Raw genomic sequence first — 26,007 nt, forward strand, 5'->3', positions numbered from 1 at the left:
CAACAGCGCGTCCGCTGCCAACCCTTCCCACATTCCTGGTTGCCATGGACGCAGACCCAAGCCCGAGTGCCTTAGCCACTGTACGGAGAACAAAAAATGAAATGGCGTGCGAGCATTGCCCCCGGGGGTCGAAGGTCGAGGCCCTGGGTAGTGCGGGGGTCCCCCCCCCCTGCTGTTTGTATGTTTGCTGTTGTTGTTGTTGTTGTTTTGAAGTCACGTCAATTTCGTTGGTATCGTCTGTAATCAACGTGAGGGTTTCGACAGACTTCACAGGCCACGATGACAACATTGTTTTTCTGCTGTTGTTGTTTTTGTTGTTGATGCTGTTGTTTTCGTTGGGATCACCGGGATGAGATTAAGCTGCCCACGAGACCCCAACCATCTCCACACTGGTGGCCTGCCGCTTCCCTCGAGGGGAGCTGGAAACACTCTCCTCGATTATCGGGTCACACACACGCACAACTTATTTTAATCGGGATGTCCCCCCTTTCGGTTTGTCGCGTAGCGTTTCTCGTTTGCGTTAGCGGGGCGTAAAATCGTACCACACATTCGAACGATGTTCACCGCTATGGGCGGCAGTAGCTCAGGAGGTGGAGCGGGTTGTCTGGTATCGTCAAGGTCGCTAGTTCGATCCCCGGCTCCTCCTAGCTGAGTATCGAGGTGTCCCTGAGCGAGACGCCTCACCCTGACTGCTCCCGACGAGCTGGATGTCGCCTTACGTGGTCGACTCGGCCGTCGGTGTGTGAACGTGTGCATGAATGGGTGAATGTTTGGCAATATTGTGAGTTATATAAATGCAGTCCATTAACCTAACTTATGGACCCAGTTCTGAACAGATGACTGAATAACGTCCTCACGTGCCACAACCCTCCCCTCCGTTGTTCCACAGCGACAAACGTTTCTCCCTCTGCGCTTTCATCAGCGAGTTTGGCGTGAAAACGGAAAATGTATTTAGTTTGGGAGGGGGGGGGGCGCCGAAATTACCTTCAAAAGGTCACCGCCACGCCTCAGTCTCATGGGGCAGGCTGGGGGGGGCGTGTGTGTGTGTGTGTGGGGGGGGGGGGGGGGGGGGGGGGTTGTGTGCATACCTTGCACTAATGCTTCTCGTGATTCTGTTACAGCGTGTGGAATTATGGGAATTATGTGGCGGCCAGGCACCAGCGGAGCGTGGGGAGCCGAGCGTTGTTGTGCTTCGTTTTTTCTGGTCCTGCATTCTTCCCGGCGGGTCGGCCCTCTTGTGTGCGCCGGGGGGGTGGGGGGGTGGGGGGAGGGGCAATGCAAGCTCACCCCTTGTTACCACCGTTTAGGGACTTTTGGGGAGGAGTGGTCCAGGCCAGAAGGCAGGCGGGCGGCTGTGTGTGTGTGTGTGTGTGTGTGTGTGTGTGTGTGTGTGTGGGTGTGTGTGTGTGTGTGTGTGTGTGTGTGTGTGTGTGTGTGTGTGTGTGTGTGTGTGTGTGTGTGTGTGTGTGTGTGTGTGTGTGTGTGTGTGTGTGTGTCACACAAACGCAGTCCCGAGTGGGATCTCCAAACACACACACACACACACATACACACACGCAGCCGCGACCCTCCGACCTCAACCAACTTCCATCTCTCCCCTCCACCCCCCCCCTCTCCTCCCTGTCCCATCTGGCTGGCTCCAGTGTGCTCACTTAGGGAGGGGGGTAAGGGGGGGGGGGGGGGGGGGTCTACGGGCCGTGGAGAGTTCAGTACCTCTTCGTTGCCCACCGCCTCCCTCCGTTGACGCACACACACACACACACCCACACACACATACACATACATACACACACACCCACACACACCCACACACACACACACACACACACACACACACACACCCTCCCCTTGCCCTCTCTGCACAGACCAACTGCCGCTCAAATGGTTGGGCCCCTCTGGCCCCGGGAGAGAGGGGGAGAGAGAGAGAGAGAGAGAGAGGGCCAACCGACACCTTCCCACATGCTCCTCGCCGCTGGCTCCACCGGCTGGAACACGAACCCCCTCCTCCCACCCCCCCCCACCCCACACACACACCCACCCGTTCTCCCCTCTCCACCCCATCCACCCCCCCCCTCCACCCCCACCCCCACACTGTTGACGCGGCCCGTTTGCACAATAAAAGTCGCAGCAGCGGAGGCGGCGGCGGCGGCGACAGCAGCCAGTATCGCTGCACACGGGAGCGCGGGGTGCGAGGCGGCACGGCGGCGACCCAGGTCAGCTCCCCGTACCGCTCTCCGCACGAGGGCGTCGCTATGGCAACCGCGTCACGTGCCCGAGGATGATGTCATCAGGAGGCCGCGGTTCTCTCTGACAATCTGACACAAACACTCTTGCATGTATGCATGCATAGACGTTTCGGATTTTTTTCCCCCCGTACATTACGACGCTAACTGCGTGACAACAGACACCCTTTGGCCGCGCGTCTCGATTCGATCCGATTCGATGTCTCCGGAGCGTTCCCTGTGAAGGTTTTCCGTGACCTGTTGTCGGGGGGGTAACGCCGACCGTCCCGACGGCGGTAATGGCGTCCGACGCCTTCACCCGTGGTCTCCGGCCCTCTCTGTCTCTTGGGCGGTTTGCGGGGGTCTCCGCAACACAGCGGCCCTCCGCGACGACTAGCGAGGAACCGGACGCACCGCCCCCCGCTCCTCCCCCACTAGCATGCGTCCAGCCTTCCCAAGGTCACTACGGCCACCGTGGCAGTACCACCGCGTGTCCCCCCCCCCCCCCCCCCCCGAATAGATTACGGTTCGTGCCTTCCGGGAGTCCCGCTTTCAAATCCCTCTGAGCTGGGACGCCGTGTTACCCTGTGGCTGTTGTTTCAGAGACAAACACACAGACACACTCGCTGCTGCTTTGGTTTGGGTTTTGTGTCCATCTGTGGATCAGTGAGGTTAATAAGGCATTTTAAACCATCAGCAATTTCCTTTTTTAAATTGTCCTTGTGTTTTATTTTTAGGTGCACGTTCTTGAAAGTGCGCTTAACATTCGTGAGGTTAATAAGGCATTTTAAACCATCAGCAACGTCCTTTTTTAAATTGTCTTTGTATTTTATTTTTAGGTGCACGTTCTTGAAAGTGCGCTTAACATTCGTGAGGTTAATAAGGCCTTTTAAACCATCAGCAACGTCCTTTTTTAAATTGTCTTTGTGTTTTATTTTTAGGTGCATGTTCTTGAAAGTGTGCTTAACATTCGCGAGGTTAATAAGGCCTTTTAAACCATCAGCAATGTCTTTTTTTTATCATTCTCTTTTTTTAAGCGCACATTCTTGAAAGTAAACGTAAGAGGAATACTCTGTGTCATAAACAACCTGCCTCATCTAAACTAGCTAGCATGCTAAGTATTCCATAGATAATGTATGTTTGACGAAGTTAAACATACATGAAGTTAAACATACACATAAACATACACAAAGTTAAACATACACAGCGTCCAAAGCCAGCTAGGTCCCAGCCTCTTCATTTAATCGGGGCGCATACGTTACGTTACGGTAATCAACGTCACAGCAACAAGTTGCTGTTGCTTTCGACCGTCCTCACTGAAGTGCCTCACTGAACATGTGTGTGTGTGTGTGTGTGTGTGTGTGTGCGCGCTCTATGTAGGCCACATTGTCTGCTCTTTTACATGTGGGTTATTTTTATGATTTTCTTTCCTTCTACGGCAGACCGGTCAGTTATTCGCCCAGCGCCAAGGGCATCTCTTGTTGAGTCTGGGCCTCTTTGAAGCCCCTCCAAGAAAAAAGAGAAAAAAGACAGACGATATTCTGGGCGAGCGACACTTTTGTGCGGAAACATCCTGTTAGCGGAGAGCTGTCGTTGGGGTGACACTGCTCTCTGTCAGCAATTCACTTTAAGGTCCTCGCCTGTTGGTAGGGGGGTCACGAATTTGTGTGTGTCTGCGCGGAAAATGCATGTTTGAATGTGTGTGCGTGAACCGTACGTTTGTATGTGTGCGCGTGAATTGTATGTGTGCGCGTGAATTGTATGTGTCTACGCAGTTACATCAGCACACATATAGGGCTCAGCATTGGCGAGTGTGTAGGCGTTTTCGCTTTTATTATTGAAATGTTTTACCATCTAACCCACCCCCCCTCCCCCAGAGAGAGCCCACGTCACTCACACGCACATGTGTGTGCCTGCGTGTGTGTGTGTGTGTGTGTCTATGTTCATGTGTGTGTATGTTTGCGAGCATGTGTGTGTGTGTGTGTGTGTGTGTGTGTATGTGCATCCATTCGTGCGTGCGTGTGTTTTTTGTGCATGTGTGTGTGTGTGTTTATTTGCATGTGCGTGTGCGTGCGTGCGTACATCATTGCGTGGGAGGTAGCATTAAGTGGCCGCCTGTCACAGTCGGCCAGGCCGCCGTGCCCGACCCTCTGCATGTGAAGAGGCTGCTGCTACGTGCGTCACGGGGAGAGGGGGGGGAATAGGAGAGAGGGGGGGGGGGGCGGGGAGAGGGGGGCGCCTTCATACGCATTTCCCTGCCCGCAGTGCAAGCGGCAGATGAAATGGTGTCATTTTTAGCTCCGGTCTGTCTGCCTGTCTGCCGGTCTGACTGCCCGTCTGTCTGCCTGCCTGGCTGTCTGCCTGTGTCTTACTGCCTCGCCCTGCCTGACTTTCTGCCTGTCTGACTGTGACTGCCTGACTGTGACTGCCTGTCTGTGACTGCCTGTCTGCCTGTCTGCCCATCCTCCTGCCTCACTTTCAGTCTGCCTGCCTGCATTTCTGCCCGTCTGTCTGCGCCGTCTCTTAAACGCTTCCGCCCACTCCTGAGCGCGGGGGGGGCGGGGGGGCTGGGTGTGGGGTGGCAGGGGTGGGGGCTCGAACATGAGGGATTTCCTACCTTCCGCTGGTGTCGCATGCGTGAGTGACAGCCAAGGCCCCCGCGTTCGAGAGAGAGAAAACACGAATATCCACATCCCTGTATGTATACATAGACTGTGTATGCACGTTTAAATCTGTACGGGCCTATTCATCCATGTCACCGTGCAGCACAAACCCTTAGATATATAAATATATCTGTATGTATATTTACATAGGCCTACTGTGTGCTGTGTATGGACACCGACGGGGGTTGACTAATGGTTGACGTCTCTGGGTTCGGCTCGCTGTACCCGTCTCCATCGTGACTCGTGACTCGTGACTCGTGACTCATGTTTCCCCGCCTGCTTTGCATGTGTTTTTACATGGCTGCCCCATCGGAGTCATAGTCTCCGTGACGATAATGCCATGGAAATCGATCTGCATTTTCTAACTTCCCCCCCTGACGGCAAAACCGAACAAAACAGTGGGCCTCTTATATTTGTTCCTGTGGGTTTGTCCACAGCGGGCGATGGCGTCTCGATGCTTAACCTACATACCAGAGGACATTGAACGTGGTTTAAGAACTCTTCAAAAACTAAACAGGACCCCGAATCCATTCTTAACATTGATCTGACCCATCAACTTTCTTGTGTTTCCACCACCTCACTGGGAATGTGTGAATGGCAGCGTGAGTTGCAGACAGTGAGCACAGCTTGATGCCGGGCCTACACGTTCAAACACACACAGGCTGTGTTTACGTTCTCTCGCCCCGCTCTGGGTTAGACCGACTAGCAGTCAAACCTTATGAACCCTGACAGACTACAATGTTAGAGGGAAGGGAAAAAACGTAGCAGTTAATCGCTGATGTACCGGAAGTGCTCCCCGGGTCATGTTTTAATGTGTTTTTATACAAACAAAACCTGATTCTCCACGGCGCTCGCTAGACAGATTGCATGTCAGGCTATAATCGTGTCCGTTAAACAAACGGTTCATCTTTGAACGGTACAAACTACAAAGCCCAGAGTTCCCTATCGGAACGGATGACACGCACAAACTTATTCCTCCTACGGATCACAGAGGTTTCGTAATTGCTCAGTTATATCTGCGTTGGCTGTAGTCTTGGCGCGGTCTGGTGGAAAATACAAACCTACAGGCTACGCGTTTCAGACTCTCATTTAAAACTCTTCTTCCTTCCCCCCCCCCACATCGTTGACCATGTGTTATTCCTTGTGGGTAAAATTACATAATCTTACGTAATCTCATGGCAGGCCTGCTCGGGCTCTACTATCGTGTATAGTATTCCATTCACAACGGCGATGGAAAAGTGTCAAATATGGTATTTTCGTTTTAATCCTCTGAATAATTGATGAGCTTGAATGTATCGATGGGGGTTCGGCGGCCTTGGGTTGCTCGCATGTTGCGTTGCGTTTGTGCCGAGGCTCCTGTCTGTCTGTCCAACTGTGCAGTCAGTGTGTCCGGCTGTTCTCGTTCCAGCCCCTCCACAACCCGTATCTGGCTCTTTCTCCCTTCTCTGTCCATTCTCTCCCCCTCTCTCCCTCTTTCCGATTCCTCACATCCCTTTGCCCTTTCGCTGTCCCTCCATTCTATTTTGCTCTCTCACCTTCTCTCTCTCTCCCTCTCTCCCTCTCTCTCTCCCTCTCTCCCTCTCTCTCTTTGTCTCTCCCTCTTTCACTCTGTGTCTCCCTCAGTCTCTCCCTCCCTCTCTCTTTCTCTTTCTCTCCCCCTCTCTCTCCCTCTGTCTCGTCCTCTCTTTCTCTCTCCCTTTCTCTCTCCCTGCTCTTTCCTCTGCAATAACAGTGCTGACCTAGTTTCTGCCTGTTTAGGGCTGCCTGTGGAATTTTACAGCGGCCTGCCTTCCTGCTGGCTGCTGTGCTGCTTGAAAATCGCAGGCGGTAAAAAAAAAAAAAAAAAGCATGACTGTGGATTTTTTTCTCCTCCCTCCCTTCTCCTCCTTCTTATATTTCTCGTCACATCATTTCACAGCAGCTCCATGCCTTTCCCCTTTCCTGCTCACTTTCGAAACCCCACCAAAGTGTCGCCCGCCAGCCATCGACCGATCGGCGTTGTTCTCTATAACCGGCGTTAAAAACTGCGTTGAGGAGGGCAGCGATGGTGCTACAGGGTGGGGGGGGGGGGGGGGGCCCGTGCTCTTCCCGCCGCCGCCGCCGCCGCGATCGCGGTTAAATAAGAATGGAAATGGGAAGTGGACCGCCGCTCATCCCCTCGAGCCTCAGCTGCGAGTGTACCGGATGCAAAGGGCGGAAAAACACCCTCCCTCTCGCTCCCTCCCTTCCCCTTGCCTCTCTCTCGCTCTCCTCTCACCATCTCCCCTCCCTCCCCCCCCCCCTCTCTCTCTCCTGCTCCCTCCCAAATAAATGGTTAGAATTATGCCCAGCAGATACTAGCTGCCACAAAACGGCTAACAAGGCTGGGACGGGAACCCGCCCCCTCTCTCTCCCCGCTGCTCTCGCCGAGCAGACTTCTGGTTAGCTAGACGGAGCTCGAAACACTGCCACATGTGCCCAGGGCCGCTGTGGCGGAGTCAACGGCGGCGTCTCTTTTGCGGGATATCTTCGATCGCGATCTGAACGCCTCCCCGGTTAAGGCGGGGGGGGGCGATGTCGTGTGACGGACGAGCGGTACGGACCTCGGGATTGACTTTGTGAACGCTGTACACTCGGGCGGCTGAAATGTAACCCAGCTCTGCTGCGCACATTCATTCCTGCCTCCTCTCCCCCTCTCCCCCTCTCTCGCTCTCCCCCCCCCCCCCCCCCCCCCCCCCCCCCCAACCTCCCTCTATTTTCAATTCTTGGCTAAGCTGTTGCGAGCGCAGCACTGCTGAGAAATGCCATTTTCTTCCGCCGCCGGACTAAAGTGTTCTGCCAGAATCATGACCACCACCGCGAGAGCCCGGGGTACTGCCGTTGAGTCACCGAGATGTGTGCCCAAGATACGACGACGTTAATCATTGAAGCTCATTAACCCTTTTTCCTGTGTTTTTCTGCTTTGTGTTTGCCCCCCCTCAGATTTCGGGGGCTGGTCATGGTGTCCGGTGAGAAGGCGTGGGACCCCCTTCGCGCGGGCCCCCTTCGTGCACATCTGAGCGAACAGCATCTTCCTCCCGATCTCCCGTCCCTCTGCGACCTCGCACACATCGCAGCGCGCCAGGGCGCCGCCTGCCGCCAGTCGCGGCCGCAGCCACCGCCGCCTTCGCCGCCTTCCGTGCCGTCGGACCTGGCGGGCGTCGTCGACACGCTCTGCCCCCCCCACGCCATCCCCCTACCCGGGCCGCGAGGGCCCCAGCCGGACCGCTCCTGCCCCGCCCGCCGTGGCTCCGGTGGGGCCCGGGGACCCGGCGGCGAGCTGAGGCTCGGAGTGGACCCCCAGCCCGCAGCGGGGGAGGGGGGCCCCCGCGCCGAGCGCCAGGGGATGAAGGGTAAGGGCAAGCCGGGGGTCCGGGCGGAGGCCGCCGCGGAGGACCGCCTGGAGGACATGGCCGACGGCCCCAAGAACGCCAAGATCACCCTCAGCTTCCCGCTCAGCGCCGCCCCGCTGCCGCCCTCGCTGACCTCGCCGCACCCCCCCCGGCGCGGCTCCTCCTCGTCCTCGCCCTCGCCCCACCGGCGCCGGCCCTCCTCCGGCGCCAAGGGCTCGGACGCCGGCTCGCTGTGGAAACTGGACGCCACCATGGACATAAAGCACCGGCCGTTCAAGCCCCCGCGCCACGACAGCCCGCCGTCCTCCTCGCCCTTCGTCTCGGCCCCCCCCATGGCCGTCGGCGCGTTCATCAGAAAGGACACGAAGGACATGAAGTCCCCCCCGCCGCTCAAGTGCTCCAAGGTGGTCAGCCCGGAGGCCCAGGGCAACCGCTTCCCCCACAGCCGGGCCCCCGGGGGGGCCGTCGCGGGCGGTTACGGGGTCGGCGACGGCTGGGAGGAGAGACACCCGCGGGGCACCAACGGGACGGTGTCCCCCTCCCCGACGGCCCAGATCCTCTTCAACCTGGGCAACGCGGCGTTCCCGGGCCCCAGGGGCCGGGACGCGGAGAAGACCGCTGGGAAGCACGGCGCAGCCAAGCTGCAGGGCCCGCACGGCACCCCCATCCTCCAGCCGCCCGTGCTCCACCTCCCCCCGCCACTCCCCCCTTCGGAGGCCGCCCCCCCGCACCCGTCCCCCCTCCCCCCCCCGGCAGCCGCCGCCGCCGCCGCCGGCGACAGCCTGAAGCCCGAGCTGATCTGCGGCGTGTGCCACCGGCTCTTTAGCTCCGCCTCCTCGCTCACGGTGCACATGCGGCTGCACCGCGGCAGCCGGCCGCTCAGCTGCCGCTTCTGCGGCAAAGCCTTCATCCACAGCAAGAGACTGCAGTCCCACGAGGCCTCCTGCCGGACCCCCCCGCCCCCCGCCGCCGGAGCAGGCCCCGCCCCCTCCCTCCATGTCCGGCCCAAGGAGGAGCCGCTGGAGGAAGGGGAGGTGAGGGTGGAGGGGGGCGTGGTGGTGGGCACGGACGGCGCCATCGACAGCGGCAAAGCGCGGCCGGGGAAGAAGGCGCGGAGCCTGCTGGCGCGCATCCAGGCGGACGACGCCGCCGCCGCCTCGGAGCTGCTGGCCGGGGACGAGCAGCACTTTGTGAAGGTGGTCGACGGCAACGTCATCTACTTCTGCTCGGTGTGCGAGCGCTCCTACATGACGCTGTCCAGCCTCAAGCGGCACTCCAACGTGCACTCGTGGCGGCGCAAGTACCCCTGCCACTTCTGCGATAAGGTGTTCGCCCTGGCCGAGTACCGCACCAAGCACGAGGTGTGGCACACGGGCGAGCGCCGCTACCAGTGCATCTTCTGCTGGGACGCCTTCGCCACCTACTACAACCTCAAGACGCACCAGAAGACCATCCACGGCATCAACCCCAGCCTCATCTCCAGCGAGAAGACGGCCAACGGCGGCTACAAGCAGAAGGTCAACGCCCTGAAGCTCTACCGCCTCCTCCCCATGCGCGCCCAGAAGCGGGCCTACAAAACCTACAACGACGGCGTGGCCGACGGCCTACTCCTGCCCCCGGCCGACGCCGCGTCCCAGGGCTGCGACGGAGCCCTGGGCCTGGAAGACCTCCAGGGTCTGATCAGCGTGAAGCCTGACCCAGACGCCTTCCCCGACGCCTTCCCTGTTTCCATGGGCCCCGAGCACGGCGACTACCCCGCGCTCTCGGCCCTCGCCGCTACAGACCTGCCCCTGGCGAGGAGACGTGACGCCGAGGCCCCGGACGTGGAGCACGGGGGGAGATCCGGCGGCATCTATAAACTATCGAGCAGCAGCAGAACCAAAACCCCCAAAGACGGTCGAGGCGGGGAAACGGGAAACGTGTCCTCGGTGATCGCGTACGCCCCGACCAAACCCTCGGTGATCGTGCACGGCGCCGGCATGTCGTCCTCTGTTATCGTGCACTGCAACCAGGTCACCCCCGGCAACGGCAGGGGCCCGCTCAGCGGCGGCAGCTCCTCCGCCGAGGGCGTCGACGGCGCGGCGACCCACAAATCCAGGTCGAGCAAAAAGCAAAGAGAGAGAGAGCGAGAGAGCACGGAGCGGCACAGAAAGAGGTCTAGAGATAGCTCCGACGCCACAGGGGAGGGGGGGTCCCGGGGCGGGCAGGACGCCGAGCACGGCGGCCGCTCCCACCACAAGTCACGCAAACTCCAAAGTAAGGGCGACGGCGGCTCCAACGCCGCCAAGCATCTAGCGGCGGCGGCGGCGGGGGGCGGGCCGCTGTGTCAGATCACCGTGCGCATCGGCGAGGAGGCCATCGTCAAGCGCAGCATCTCCGAGACCGACCTCCGGCGGGACAAGAGCCGCTCCCCTCCAAAGACCAAGAAGGCCGAGGCGGCGGCGGCGGTCGCGGCCGCCGACGCCAAGGAGTCGCGCCATCCGCACTCCCACTCCCACCACCACCACCACCACCACAAGCACCGGGCCCACGGCGACGCCATCGCCGACCCGCGGAGCGAGCCGGAACCGGACGAGGAGGAGGAGGAGGAGGAGGAGGAGGAGGAGGCAGTGCGGGCGAAGGTCTCCAAGTCTCCCTCGGAGGTGAGGGAGTACTACTTCCGGCAGGAGGTGCGCGAGCAGGCGGACAGCGACAACGACGCGGAGGACGATCTGTGGCGGCCGTACTACTCGTACAAGCCCAAGCGGAAGGCCCAGGCTCATCTCCAGAGGGCGAAGAACTGGCAGAGGAGGCTGCAGTACAAACGCTCCCTGCGTCTCATGAGGAGGGCAGAGAGGCTGATGAGCCACGTCAGCAAAGAGACGGAGAAGTCACCGGGCGAGGAGGAGGAGGAGGAGGAGGAGGAGGAAGCTACAATGGAGGAGCTGGGCCAAGAGGAGGTGGAGAGTGATAGAGAGGAGGAGGCACCGGCGACGGAAAAAGTGTCAAACGGTGACGCAAAGATGGAGGAGGAAAAGACAAAAGAGGAACTTTCTTTCCCTCCGCCAAAGCCAAAAGCCGGCAAAGTGCTGAAAGAACACTCGGAGGCGGCCCAACGCGTGGTCTCTCCTCCCCGCTCCCGGTTGCCTTCGCTCTCTACCTCAGCCCCTCCTCCCCTGGCGATCAAGCGCCGGCCCTGGACCAATGGCAACGCGGAGGAGTGCAGCACGTGCGGCCGCTGGTTCTCCAGCGCCCGGAAGCGGGACAAACACGAACTGAGTCACCTGCTAGAGTTCGTGTGCCTCTTCTGCCGAGCCACCTTCCCCTCCCGAGACAAGCTGGAGGACCACCAGAGGGCCCAGCACCCCCGGCCCGCCGACACGCCCTCCTCCCTGCCCCACAAAGCCGGCTTCAAAGACCAGGGGGAAGGGGGCGGGGGGAAGGCGGCGACAGAGAGGGAAGCCGAGACCAAAGAAGCGGGAGGGCTAGGTCCGTTGATCAGGACCAACTCGACCGGCTCGGGTTGCCTGAGCCGGAGAGCCCTGGCCAGGCACACCTGTCCCCAGTGCCACACGGTGTGCAAGACCTCCTCGGCGCTGACGCGTCACGTGCGACGCCACGAGCTGAGCAGCTCCCCGGAGCGGGAGGAGACGGAGCCCAGAGCGGCCGCCGCCGCCACCGTGACGGTGACGGCGCCCACTGCGTCTGGCAGCACGGGGCCGCCCGCGGCTGAGAAGGAGCAGGTCCCCACCGCTCAGTCTGTCTCCGTCATCAGCTACTCTCTACCGGACCCCAGCGTCAGCAGGGACTGTGCCGCGTCCCAGCGCTGCCAAGGCCCGTCGGAAAGCGAACAACAGACGTGCGACCCCACCGCAAGGGCCGACGGTTCGACGGAGCGCGAGCGGCCCGCTCCGAGGCGAGAACCAAGCCCGCTCGCGGCGAACCAAACGCCGTCGCGCCGCCTGGTTGGCCTCACGCCGCCCGGCGCGGAGCCCGGCCCAGCCGCCGCCGCCGCCTCCTCGGCCCTGCACAGCGTGCTGGTCATGAACGGCTCCGAGTGCCTGGACTACCGCACCACCAAGAGGAGACCCCCGGAGGGCGCGGCGCACGGCACCCCCAGCCCGGCGCGCGTCACCACGCCCCCGGGCCCCTCCGCCGCGCGCTCGCCGGCGACGGCGCACCCGAGGACGACCGCGGCTGCCACTCCCCCTGTCGCCATGCCGACCGCTCCCCCCCATCCCACGGCGGCGGGAATGCCGAAGCGGGAAGGGGTGATCATGGACCGGGAGAGGCAGGGAGCGGCGGGCGTGTTCCTGCACGGCGGCGGCTACGAGGAGCCGCCCTCGGTGCAAGACCTCCGCCTCCCCTACCGGGCCCCCAGGAGCCCCTCCCCCACCGAGGCACAGGACCTGACCATGTCCTCCATCCTGGCCAGGGAGAGGGAGATGGAGCGGCATCGGGAGAGGGAGGGCGAGGCGCAGAGGCAGCGAGCCAGGGAGCTGGAGAGACTGCGGGCCCGGGAGATGCAGCGGGACGGCAACAGAGACCCCGCGAGGGGGAGCAGAGACGTGGAGACGGAGGGTCCGGCCCTGCTGGTCCCCAAAGAGGAGCCGCTGAGTCCGGCGCCGTCCCCCCAGCACACCCCCGCCCCCGCCACCGTCAACGTAGCCCCCTCGCCCAGACACGCCCCCAAATCCCCCCGCCGGTCGCCGAACGCCGTCCGCCCGGGGTTCGCCCAGGGCAAGCGGCCGGCCCACCAGCCCTTACCCGGGGGGGGCGGGCCCCAGCTGCACACCTCGGGGGCCCCCGGGGGCATGGCTGAGCGGCCCTCGGGCCACGCCCTGCTCCTCCAGCGGGCGCCCCCGCCGCCGGAGTACCAGGACGCGCCGCCGTCCCGGCAGGGGGAGGAGGAGCGCTCGCCGGCGGGCTACGCCGTGCAGGACCTGCCCCTGCCCCTCCTCATGGCGGGGGGGTACCGCTCGGGGAAGAAGCAGCAGCAGCAGCAGGAGGAGGAGCTGCTCATGGCGTCCTACCCGGCGGGGGCCCTTCCCTTCGGGCCCCTGGGGAAGGTGATGGTTCCCGCCGGGGCGGACCTGACCAAGCTGCCCAGCTTCTACCAGGACCCCTACCAGCTGCTGTACAGCCCCCACATGCTGGCCTACCCCTACAACCTGGCGGCGCTGCCCGTGGCCCTCAACATGATGGCCCCCGGCGGGGACAAGATGGAGGCCATGCCCTTCCTGCCCGCCATCTTTAACTACGCCGCCGCCGCGCCCTACATGGGCGCCGCCCAGCACCACCTCCTGGCCAACCCCGCCCTCTACGGCAGCGGGGGCGGAGGGGGTGGAGGTGGTGGTGGGGGTGGGGGTGGGGGTGGCGGAGGCGGAGGCAAGAAGCAGCGAGAAGGCGGAGCCGGCAAGTCTTAGGACGGGACAGAACGCTTCGTCTGAGGAATATACCTGAACAGGTGGAGGCGGAGGGTGGAGCTGGCAGCACTGCCCCTGATCGCCTTGATAGAGGGGCGACGGGAGGGTGGCGTCGTGGGGAGGGGTGGGGGGGGGGGGATTACAGAACCCGCCCCCCGCCCCCCCCCCGTCCCCCCCCCCCGCCCGCTCCTCTATTGTTGAGCAGACATCATTACGGGCCGTGAAATCAGGAGGAGGAGAGGAGGGGATGGAGCGGGGAAAAGAGACAAGATGCTGTTCCACTGCGAGGACTCCGCCCTTAAAAGAGACCCGCCCCCCCCCCCCCCCCATCCCCCACCCACTCCATCTGTCCTCCTCGATCGCCCCCCCTCCTCTGTTGGACTCTCCTCCTGTGGGACTCTAGTGCGCTGTAGTGATAGAGCTTGAGTAGCCCTCCCCCCTACCATCATGAATCTCCACAATATAATCTATACTATAAGAATAAGAACGTCTAACAAGGTGTATATTGTGTGTGCGTGTGTGTGTGTGTGGGGGGGGGGGGGGGGGGGGGGGGGGGTGGAAATCTATATAAGTTCCCTAAACTTCCCTTTACGGCGACTGTACAGCGAGGAACAGCACTCTTCCGGGATAGCTTGTGTAGGCAATGAAGAGGTACCGGACCACAGAGTCCCGGCAAGACCATCGCTGGTCGTAGAGCAGTTAGCAAATACAACATTGTACTCTTGTGTGTGTGTGCGTGCCGTGTGCATGTGTGCGCGTGCGCGCGTGCGTGAGCCTACGCGTGTGTGTGTGTGTGTGTGTGTGTGTGTGTGGGTGTGCGAGTGAGTCCAAACTGTACGTGAAAAGTTTATATTTGCAAAAAGACGTGCAGTGCAGTGCAGTGTTTAGGCTTAGTGCATGCTGATGTGCGTTTCACGCTGGCATCACTGTGCAATGGTTGAGCGTTTCCGTTCTTCAGTACGTTTGCGTGTGTGTGCCTGTGTGTGCGTGCCTGTTCGCGTGTGTTTGTGTGTGTGTGTGTGTGTGTGAAGAGGAATGTGCATGAATGGCCAGACTATGCCATGCTAAGCGCTAATCATTCCGCGTGGTCCCAAGGTTCCATTACATGCTGCATTCCTGCGCGAGTCGGTTAGCCACGCTAGCTCTGCCGCTAGTCCGAGCGCCATCGAGCATCACAAGGGGGATAGCGATAGCCCCCCCCCCCCCCCCCCTCGTATAGCCAGTGGTATACAGGGATGGAGGCTAGCCCCAGCGCGGGCAGAGATGCAGCTTCTGCTCTTCCAGAGGCCTTGGACCGAGACGGCTAGCTGGAGTCCGTCGGACCGCTGTAGTACCCGCATCGCCTTTCACCGTAGTCGTTTTATAACCTTAACGTGCACAATAGACTCTAGAGTAGAGACACAGTGGTCGCTGACGTGAGGGGGAGGGAAGGGGAGGGAGGGGAGGGAGGGGAGAGGGGGGGAGGGCACACTCGTAGCTGCTGAGGACATGTAGCTGACCACTGGGTGAGATTTCTTTGTTTTAGTTTTGGTGTTGTTTCTTTTAGTCAAGTAGGCCGTTGCACTTCCAGATTTCATCTCAATTCATTCACACACACATCAAAAAAATAAATAATCTGTGTATATCTATATATAGATTTTTATATCTATAGATGTATATACGAAAGGGACAAAAAAAGAAAACAAAATCAAATAGAAAACGGTTAAAAAAATAAGAACCCCTCCACCCCCCCCCCACGTCTGAACACTTCCAGCGTCCGCCGTGAAGGGGGGAGGGACAGGAGGCCCAGGAGTTGGGAGGGGGGGAGCAGAGGAAGGGACTCGCTTACTGAGCAGGCGGAGGAGTGAGTCAGGGGAAAGGAGGCGGAGCCCCTGGTCAATAACCCGCCCTGCCGGCCCTCCGCCCCCATCCCACGCCACCACCCCCACCACCACTGTAAAAAAAAAACGACTGCACAAACCCTCTCTGTTTTCCTCCCCTCCTTCTGGACGGGGCTGGGGGGAGGTGGTGGGAGAGGAGAAGGAGGAGGAGGGCAGATCGCTGGGGCCATTTCCTTTAATATTTTTTTCATTTTGTTGTTGTTCCTAACGTGATCAGAAGGAGGACAGGATGTTTTGGGGGGTGGGAGCGTCATTCTGCAAAGAGCAAAAGCAATGTGGGTCGAAAACGTTGCCGTATTTTGATTTAATTTTTTTTCTGTTTTGTTTATGTAACCGTAATGTCTATGGTTTCCTTGTTGTTATTTTTTCGTTTGGTTCCTTTTTTTTGCTGTTCGGAAGTGACTTCACTGAAAGAAAGTGGCAGCATGCGTGTGTGTGTGTGTGTGTGTGTGTGTGTGTGTGTGTGTGTGTGTGTGTGTGTGTGTGTGTGTGTGTGTGTGTGTGTGTGTGTGTGTGTGTGTGTGTGTGTGTGTGTGTGTGTGTGTGTGTGTGTAGGGGGGGGGGTCCTTACACTATATGAATGTACATGTCGTGACGCGGCCCATGAAGTTCTGCCTCGTCACTCGTAGCTCGGATACAGTCCATTACGTTGGTGATTCATCATTGTTGTCGTTTTTTGTTCGTTTTTATTCGGTTAGTCGTTTCTTTGTTTTGTATCTCCCGAACTATAAGTAAGTAACCTGATTCAGACTCGACGTAAGGTCTGGTATGCATATATATACACACACAGTAGTCCCGTAGGAACATTACCGTCAGACATGGGATTAGACGCACACATGGAGCATGGGAGACGTGTTCACTCCGCTGAATATCACGTTGTGCTCACAGCTTGACCCATCCCTTTTATTTTGTATTAATGGCTGTCCACTCACCTCCTTCTTTACTTTTTATTCCTATCGTTCAATATACTCGGACTCCCTTACTGAACTGTCACGTGCGTTTCACCGTCGGTGTATCGCAGCTGTTCCATCTTCCCGCTATCGTAGGCCCATACACACCACAGCATCGCCGAATGATTTATGCTAGCTTCTCTGTGTGTGTGTGCATGCCTGTTTGTGTGCCAGTCTGTGTGTGTGTGTGTGTGTGTGTGCGTGTGTGTGTGTGTGTGTGTGTGTGTGTGTGTGTGTGTGTGTGTGTGTGTGTGTGTGTGTGTGTGTGTGTGTTTTTGACAGACCTGGGAGGCCCCGTTAGACAACAGCGTGTCCAACACACAGTGCGACCAGCCGCACAGGGCTTCCATTTTTCCTTCGTTTGGGTGTGGTTCCAAGCGTGAGTCTGTGTGTGTGTGTGTGTGTGTGTGTGTGTGTGTGTGTGTGTGTGTGTGTGTGTGTGTGTGTGTGTGTGTGTGTGTGTGTGTGTGTGTGTGTGTGTGTGTGTGTGTGTGTGTGTGTGTGTGTGTGCATGTCCGTGCGCGAACGCGCGCGTGTGTGTGTGTGTGTGCACACATGGTTGGATGAATCTACGTGAATAAGAAACCAAAAGAACCTGCCTAAGCAGCTCATCGCCCCGGGGGCAGTATCCTGTTATTATTTTGGGTTTGTTTTGATCTTCCTGTATAAAAGAAGCTGTGGGCGCGTGTAACTCTCTCTAGGCCGTCTCTCCTAACTGCAGTACCCAAAGCCATTCCTGTAGGTGGACATGCTAGTGTTTCTCGGACCATTTCTTATGCCATAGTTTTTCCCGTCGTCATTCACGGTTGTCATACAGACCAAAAGCATGCAAAAATCGACGTATCGTAGTAAACGGGCTGGAATCTGGTGGTAATATACAACTATTTACTGTATGTTTTAGTTTAAATGAATGTGCCTCTGCTTTGATATTTAAAATGATCATTATCTATATTGAGATGTGGATCTGCCAGATTTCTACTGTTAAGGTGCCTTGTTATGGCATAAGAAATTTCAAAAAGAAGAACGCGAATGGACGATGTGTGTCGTCATGGCGACGCTGGGAATCTAGAGAGGAAGAAATCTCATGTCTTAGTTTGCTACGGAGCAGGTCATAGACGTATAGGGGTATGGCTACACTGTTTGGTATTGTGTACATGTTTAGGGTAATACTGTGCCATATAGGCCTAGTGCCCACACAAATATGTTAATGTTATTTTTAAAGGACGTTTTAATGTTGCCTGATGACTTTGTCTTTAGATTTGATACAAAGGCTTGTAGCCATGGCTCTCCCAAAGTCTGTCGTCTTTCTATCTCTTTCTCGCTCTCTTTTTCTGGCATTATTCTCTCTCTCTCTCTCTCTCTCTCTCTCTCTCTCTCTCGCGCTCTCTATCTCTCTCTTCTCTCGTTTTGGTCTCCCCTTGTTTCTCTTTGCTGCAATCAAACAAAATAAAGTATTAACCTGATGACCCAACCGAATGCTCCCTGGTCTCCAGAAGCCTCTTTTGTCTATCTTTGGTTTTTCGATTAAAACAATGTCTTTCTCCGTAAACATAGAACACAGGTCAATACCGCTGTGCGTGAACTTTGAATTTCTTTGTAAAAAATGTGAACTGCAGTGTTCCCAAAGTTGTCTCAAGTGTGCCTTTCTCGTAACCTAAAACCCCTCACTCCCCTTCTGTATGAAATGCGCACAGAACATTTCTTTGGCAAGCGCAAAATGCTGTGGGTGCACTCCACAAAGAAGAATTAGCCTCGCAGGCTAGCTTTATTTTACTCCCCCAACCCCCCCCCCCCCCCCCCCCCTGATTATAGGTCTACATCCTATGAGCAAGGCAGTTTAAAGCAGCCACTTCATAGTTGTTGATTATTTTAACCTGCAGGTTACACATGAGGTAACACCCTGTGCTATTTCTGGGCGGGCAGGCCATTCCAACAGCGTGTGTCAATGTGTGAGCGTTCAGTTTGCCAGGGAAGGCAAAACCGCTTCAAACGTTCTCAGCGAACCGTCGCCCTAGACACTGCTGCTGTCGCTTCGAAACCTCAAAAGAATCCGAGGGCCATCCATACAGATGGGAGAGAGATAGCGGACAAACACCGCCTGTGAAATGGGTGGCCGGGAGAGACAGACAGAGAGAGTGCGATCAGGGGGTGAATGAGTTCATGGGTTTCAAGGCCGGCTTCCTCTCACTAGTGACACACAGTGTTGGAAATGGAGAGTGTTTTGTTGTGTTTTCCACTCAAAGACAGATCCCAGAGAGGTGGTCAAACGAAGAGACCGACTAGGCGATGCTTGACTGATATTATATAATTTAGGAGCCTTTTGCCGAAGTGGCCTGCAGTTAACTTATTTGGTTGAGATAAGTTATTAATATGTATAGGGGCCGGGTTTTTTAAAGCAGGAATACCTACAGGTAGAACAACTGACCCCCCCCCCATCCTCACCCACACCCACACTCATGCATTCATACACACACACACACACACACACACACACACACACACACACACACACACACACACACACACACACACACACAGGTGGCGCAAGCCTTTTCTTTGAAAATCATGTACGTCTGTGTGCCTAACGAAAAAGCATGATGAGTCAAAGTGTGTGTGCATGTGTGTGTGAATGCGTGTGAGTGTGTGCGTACGTATGTGTGTGTCGGTGATTCTGGGAATAGAATGAGTCACTGGATGACCACTGCCCTAATGTATGCCATTTGCAAAGCATTCGATCAATGTTTCAAATATTATGCAGGGGTGACTAAGCTGCAATGTTCAACCGACAAGTTTTTTTTTGTATTTTACCATTGTCCAATAACCTTGAGGCTTAAGAGTGTGTGTGTGTGCGTGTGTGTGTGTATATTTGTTCCAATGAGAGCGCATTGTGTGTATCCCAGGAATGTTTCTACCTGCATACAAAACGCAAGGATGTGTGGTCCTTCTCAAATGCACACAAATTCCCTTTATTCTCTGCCCCCCCCCCCCCCCCCCCCTCTCCCTCTCTCTCTTCTTTTGTTCTCCCTCTCTCCTTATTTTTAACCTTCTCTCTTTAGCCCGGCAAGCACACATGCCCAGTCATCGTTCACCGCAGACAGGCCAGGGCTACTGCGTAATGGGTAAACACACTTTAGCCGAGACCCTCACAGCCGGACGAAGGTCACTCACCCTGCAGCCCCTGCCGGCGTTCATGTCCCCGTCTCCCGAAGGTTCTTCCCGCTGTGAAGAAAGCTGTGTTAAAAACTGCGAGCAAACCCTTTCCCCTATACATCCCCTTCCACGACAATCCACCCAACCGCACGTTCAAACATGTAACACTGACATCACTAGCATGTCGGCCTACCACAACAACAACAACAACCACAAACCACCAGTAGCCAGGCACGAGGCCAACAAGTGGACTAGGCTATCGATCGCGGCCGGGCCACTGGACCACTGGACGCGGCCGGTGTTTGCCCTCCTACAATCTGAACGCTGATCTGATGATCACCGCTATCTAGCTTGCCCCTGTACAGAGGGTACATAATCCGCCTTCCTGCGCGCCTGACGTAGCTCATCGCAGAACGAGCGAAACACTTGGTTCAAAAACGGTTCCACTGTGAAACGTTATCGCGCCGTTCGTGGGGTGTGCGCTGCCTTGAGTGACAAAGCATGACCGGCTCTTTCAGGAAGACGGCAGGTGGAGGTGGATGCGTCGCGGTGCTCGCAGCATGTCTTGTCGCCTTGGCGACCGGAGCAGAGATCCATAGGAATCAGCGTGGTAAGGTATGTCAGTGCATGGTGGTTTCGTTTTTTTTGGCGCGCCTACTGTGCAGAGCACGGGGGTCAAAGCCGACACAGGAGACAGGTGGCGTGGCTTGTTTCTGTCGTCATTCCACGTAGCCTCTATTTTTTTGTTAGAAGGGAACTGTCACGCTTGCTGTTTAGTAAGAGTAGTCGCCTCTCTCATTGGCAGGGTGGGTCAAAGTCGGGTAAAAACATCTAAATCTTTAATGAAAATTTTGTCCGAATCGCCCCAATGGAGAACACATATCGCCGAACAATTGCGTCAATGGTCCGACTTCTCCCCACAGAAACGGAGTGCATGTCAAAGGTCGAGACAGTTTCACAGTACGAGTAGGAGGCCATGTTTTCTAATATTAGAAATAGCCGAATTTGACCCTTCAAGTTCGTCATTATAAAAAGCACCACTTCAGAGGTTTTGCTCTGAATATTAGGAGACTAATTTGATGTTCGGCCAAGCCTGGGCCATCAAGCCACTGCGGCCTGAATTTTCTTCCCAGCCATCCAACCACAAGAATGTTGGCAGCAGCTTGCCAGCACAGTAGGACTTTGCCCAGGCCGTGGGAGGGGACCGGACGTGCCAAGTCAACATGGTTGACCACGCCACACCAGGCCTGCATTGATTGCATATTTTAGTTTAGTGTGAAAACTTCTTCATCTTCTACAATAGATGATAGAGAGAATATTCCGATTTTGGGAGATTTGGGTGTACTTTTTCCAAGTACAAGTGCATGTACAAGTAAAGGTTGACCTACATGTACAAGTACATATACAAGTAAATGGACAATTACAAGTAGAGATACATGTACCACTGCGAACACAAGTGCATGTACATTTGCAAGTAGGCCTACATGTACATGTGCATATACAGTGTAGAATTAGAGGTACATACACAACAAGTCGAACTGCATGTACAATACACATGTAAGTACCATGTTAAAAAACAAATGTAATGGGCACAGGCATTGTATCTGACATAGGAACTATAAGGCTAAGGCTAGGGAAGTAGAATACAGTGAATGCTAGCGAGCTAAAACGCTAACCCCCCATATCCACCTCCACCTGCCCCAGACCATGATACCAGGCAACAGCGTCATAAACCTGGGCCAGCAGACCAACACATGGAGACCGCTGGCTAAGACCACCGCCAACCTCACAGATGTCCGAAGGTATCGCAACACATAAAACACCCCAATAGAACTGCAACGCTAGCGTAGAGCTCAATCATCGCATCGCAAACCCAGCTGCTGTGGTTTTTAAGATCTGCCACGTCTTTTCATGGACACAGATGTCGATACGTCAGAGCAATCTGTCGATGGTGGTCATATGGTCAGGTTGGAAGGTCGGGGGCGAAGCGATCAATTTTGAGCGTTTGAACCTGACATCTATGTATTACTTTAAATCTATAGTGAGCGATAGACACATTTATACGCCACTTTATAGTTTCAAACAAATCCACTCAGCTTTGAAAAGGATCCCTCAGGGATCTAGACATATACGAAAAGGAACATGAATTGGACCGAATAGAGCCGAACACACAGTTGTAGTGTAAATGTATATATCATCCTATCTCTACACACAACTTTGTATTGCAAATATGTCAAAATATCTTGATAGAGCAACACAGTTTGTAGTATAAATACATCTATATATCTTGATATATCACACAGTTTGTTGTAGGCCTACAAGCATATCCATATATCTTGATATATACACACAGTATGTTGCAGAAATGAATCCATATATCTTGATACATATCACACAGTTTGTAGCATAAACATATCTGATATATATGCTATATACACACAGTTTGTAGCATCAATTCATACATATAACTTCATGTTTCAACATTTTCGCAGCATCAAATCGACTTTCGAGTTCCGGACCTTCGACCCGGAGGGCGTGGTCTTCTACGGGGACAACCACAGCGGCGAGGAGTGGTTTATCCTGGCGCTGCACGGCGGCGTCCCCGAAATCCAGATCCATAAAGCGGACATCCTGTTCAGCGCAACAGGGGGGCCGCGACTGGACGACGGGCAGTGGCACCTGGTGAGAGAGCTCACCAGGCCAATGAAATGAGTGAGAACGGGCATGACGCCGCCGGCTGAATGCTAGTTCCTGTCGGATTGGACACACTGGTCGCCCCGGTGGAGGGCGGGCAGGAAGTATGTCGTTATTCCCATAAGGTGTTCCATTATATTTTTTGGATGAGAGGGAACTTTAAGAATAACCCTACATGCCCACTACCTCCGTCAGTCAACGGACGTGGGATGGCGTGGCTGACTGATGGGGGAGTAGTCTTTGCAGAGGCATCCGTCAGCCAATCAAATCGCTTCACCGGGTTCTTCCCGCTACTTCCTGCTTGTTGCGATGCAAGATGACCCGCTTTCCCGCTTTCCAGTATCGTCAGAGCCCGAGTCGCGTCACAGTGCTTAAATTTGCATACGTGATCTGATTGGATGACGGATCCGTCGCTGCCGAAAAAGTTGAACATTTTTCAACTTCTTGACTGAGCCGAAGGCTCCAACGGAACGGACGGATCCACAATGCGTTGCGCGTCCGTCCCCATTCAAAGTCAATGGGGATCAGTCAACGGACGGAGGTAGTGGGCACGGGGCGTAAGAGAGGGATGAATGTATAGGCGACATTGTGCAAGAAATAAAGTTAAAGATAAAGTACTAGATCATATGATTATTATAAAAAATCATATTATCGAACATTATTATAAAAAGTTATTATAAAAACACGTTATTTATTTTTTATAAAATATTTTTTCTTGTACGTTTTTTTAATAATTGCGTGTATTTAGAAACAATTCAGATAATTTTAACATTTTCTGCATGTCGATCAGATTTGCCGTCCTCGATTGTTACATTGTCATTTCAACGAACAACGGAAAAAAAAGCCGGATAGTGAAGAAGAGCAGGGAGCGGACCGCGGCGGTACGCCGAGAGTCAATGCGTGTTCCTGTGTGGCTCCGCTGCCTCCCCCCTCTCCCCCCTCTCCCCCAGATGGTGGTCAGCACCGAGGGGAAGTTTGTGCTCCTGGAGGTGGACGGCTCCAAGGCCCTGACGGTGGGCCTCCACTCCCAGAAGGTGAAGGAGGTCATCAACGGCCAGCTCCGTCTGGCCCTGGGCGGCATCCTCATCGACAGCAGCCGGCTGCTGGTGCCGGTGCGTCTGTGTGTGTGTGTACATGTGTGCGTTTGTGCGTGTATATGTGTGTGCGTCTGTGTGTTTATCTTTCTGTCTTTACATGTGTGTGCCTATGATTATAAATTATTGTCTAAGTTACGATAAAAGTCAAATCAATGAATGACCATGAAACCATCTTATCAATATTTTTGATAAGATTCTCACTTTGAGAGAGGCAGCGCTCCCTCTTTATCTACAACTCTTTCTCCTCCCTCCCCCCCCCCTCTCCTCCCCTCCCCCTCTCCCCCCCATCCTCTCTCTCCCCCCCCCTCCCGCCCCGGTGCTGACCCGGCGTGGAGCAGTTGAGGCCAGAGATGGATGGCTGCGTGCGGGCCGGCAGCTGGCTGGATCTGACCGAGCCCTGGGAGATGGTGGAGGGCGGTGCAGAGCTCCGGCCCTGCCTGGAGGCCATCCAGCGAGGGAGCTATTTCCCCGGCTCTGGGTTCGCCGTGTTCAACGTCTCGGGTGAGACTCCAGGGACTTGGCCGAACACAACGCTTAGAATTCAGATATTCTTCGTTTTTTGGGGGTTTAGAAGATTTTCGATTTTTTTTTCTTTAAAAGTCAATAAGGAAGTTAATGGAAAAAAAGCGAGTGATTTAGTGAGTTAAAATAAAAAAAGATATAAAAGAGGAATGGACAAAACCTGAAGTGGAGTGGATGTTATTTTGTAATATAATATTTTATATTTTATTTTTAGATTGGTAACTGTCTTTATCTGCTGTGCACTTTATTGTTTACTTGTCTTTACCTGTTGTGCCTGTGCACTTTATCTTTCCCCGTGGGATAGCGAGAAACGTCGTTTCGATTCCTATGTTTAGATTGTTACCTTTGAAGAAATTGATGATAAAGCTGACTTTGAGATTGAGTTTGAGTTTGAGTTTTTGGTCTCTTTCTAGCGTTGCGCATCGAGGCGCCGAAGGGCGGAGTGGATATTGTTCTGGGCGGGGACTTTGCTCAGATGAACGGGACACTGCTGAGCCTCAGAGGTGGGGACCACGCCCTGGCACTGAGCTTGGAGATCAACAATCACTCACAGGTATACTCGCCCAAGAAAACACAACTTGGCTCTGAACAACACAGCCCGCGAGCTACTATGGGCGGAGCCAAACCAAGGCCCCGCCCACAGCACCTGGAGGCTAGTGGGCTCCTATTGGTTGAGCCAAATTTTGCCAGGGAATTCACTTTTCTGAATCGACATGTTTCAACGTGTGGTAAACAACAAACAAATCTAAAATCACGTGAATAGAAATAGAACAGAGATCTGATATTTTCATCCAGTCACACAAACGATCTCTGTGTCTCTGAGATGCAACTTTCTGTTCACCCTGCGCTCAGTCAGGTTGTCTCTTCAGAAACGTGGTCGTGGAAACAATCTGTGATCTTTGCTTCCATTTACAGACAATGCTGTTCACATACGGGAAAACAGAGATCACCACGTCCACCATCACAAATAAACTCAGGCTCATCTTTAGAGAGCGGTCCTTTGCCGTGTCATATGACGGGGATTACTTAATTGACAGTGCAACGGACCAAACCGTGGAACAAAGCATATGGAGAGAGGGCCAGCTCGCCATTGGAGGACTTCTTGGTGAGATGAGAACCAATCAGAACCACAGAGCACCAAATCCATAACATCTTGTTTGTTAGGACCCTCAGAAGAGTTGTTTGTATTTATATAAACCAACTTGTTTGGTGTCTCTAAGGGGGAGAAATCAATAATAAATGTATTTGTTTATTTGAAAGGAAAGGGAATAAATCAATAAAACCAATGAATAAATATATTAGGAGAATAAACCACCATGGACTAAATGGCTGGAATAGGCATTAAAGATATTTTTTACTGTGTAATTTCTTGGAACAACAATCTAGCATACAGTCATGACCCACTGTTGACTCACTGACTCACTCCTAATTAATGATTCTTATTTGATAATGTTTTTGTTGTTTTTTTTACTAGCATTATATTTATTCACTTTTTATTTGCAAGCGATATCTTGCAAACAGATGGCGTAGATTAGTTACCTTTAGGGTATAACGTGGACCTGGAAGCCCTTTGAGACTAACTTTGATTAAGGGCTATGCTCATACACTTGGATACAAGTCTTGATCGACCTACCTAGGTTGGTAGCCTATATGAGTCGACAGGAAAACAACTGCAAAGATGCATTGTGTTGCATTGTTTCATCCACAACAACAAAAAATGCCCCCCCCCCCCCGTCCTCTCTCCTTCTTCACTGTCTGCTCTCAGGTGAAGAAGAGGACGCCGTCGGCAGCAACTTTCTGGTCGGCTGCTTAGAGAAGGTCGTGGTCCAGGGAAAGCAGCTAGACATGGATTTGTCGGACAAGGACGTATCCATCTCGTCCCATAGTTGCCCCGTTCAGTAGAGGCCCACCGTCGGGGCCTTTTACCAATCGATATTCTTATAATTAGTTTTTTTGGTACTACTATCGTCTCATGTATCTTTTGTCATCTCGTCACGGATGTTGTTTGGGCTAAATTTGGCAATAAAACAAAACAAAACAGCAGTGTCTCGTC

General features: G+C 55.0%; 2 protein-coding genes across 5 annotated transcripts; both read left to right on the forward strand.

Annotated features, from left to right (window-relative positions):
- The first annotated feature begins 1,665 nt into the window (after nt 1-1,665).
- Nucleotides 1,666-17,967, forward strand: zbtb4 (zinc finger and BTB domain containing 4). 4 transcript variants are annotated; one of them, XM_060076694.1, is made up of 3 exons: nt 1,666-2,213; nt 7,847-16,012; nt 16,097-17,967. In XM_060076694.1, the coding sequence occupies exons 1-2, from the start codon at nt 1,882-1,884 to the stop codon at nt 13,659-13,661; spliced, it is 6,147 nt and encodes a 2,048-aa protein (XP_059932677.1). In that variant the 5' UTR covers nt 1,666-1,881; the 3' UTR covers nt 13,662-16,012; nt 16,097-17,967. The 4 variants fall into 4 exon arrangements, with proteins under 4 accessions (XP_059932677.1, XP_059932675.1, XP_059932678.1 ...); XM_060076692.1 differs by having other exon boundaries at nt 7,847-16,006; XM_060076695.1 differs by having other exon boundaries at nt 7,847-15,998.
- Nucleotides 17,968-20,002: 2,035 nt separating this feature from the next.
- shbg (sex hormone-binding globulin) lies at nt 20,003-25,997 on the forward strand. Its single transcript, XM_060076789.1, has 8 exons — nt 20,003-20,256; nt 21,346-21,443; nt 22,134-22,323; nt 23,286-23,447; nt 23,771-23,933; nt 24,368-24,507; nt 24,870-25,059; nt 25,720-25,997. The coding sequence occupies exons 1-8, from the start codon at nt 20,143-20,145 to the stop codon at nt 25,854-25,856; spliced, it is 1,194 nt and encodes a 397-aa protein (XP_059932772.1). The 5' UTR covers nt 20,003-20,142; the 3' UTR covers nt 25,857-25,997.
- The last annotated feature ends 10 nt before the right edge of the window (nt 25,998-26,007 follow it).

The sequence above is a fragment of the Gadus macrocephalus genome, chromosome 17 (genome assembly GCF_031168955.1).
Source record: "Gadus macrocephalus chromosome 17, ASM3116895v1".
In the NCBI taxonomy this organism is placed as follows: domain Eukaryota; kingdom Metazoa; phylum Chordata; class Actinopteri; order Gadiformes; family Gadidae; genus Gadus; species Gadus macrocephalus.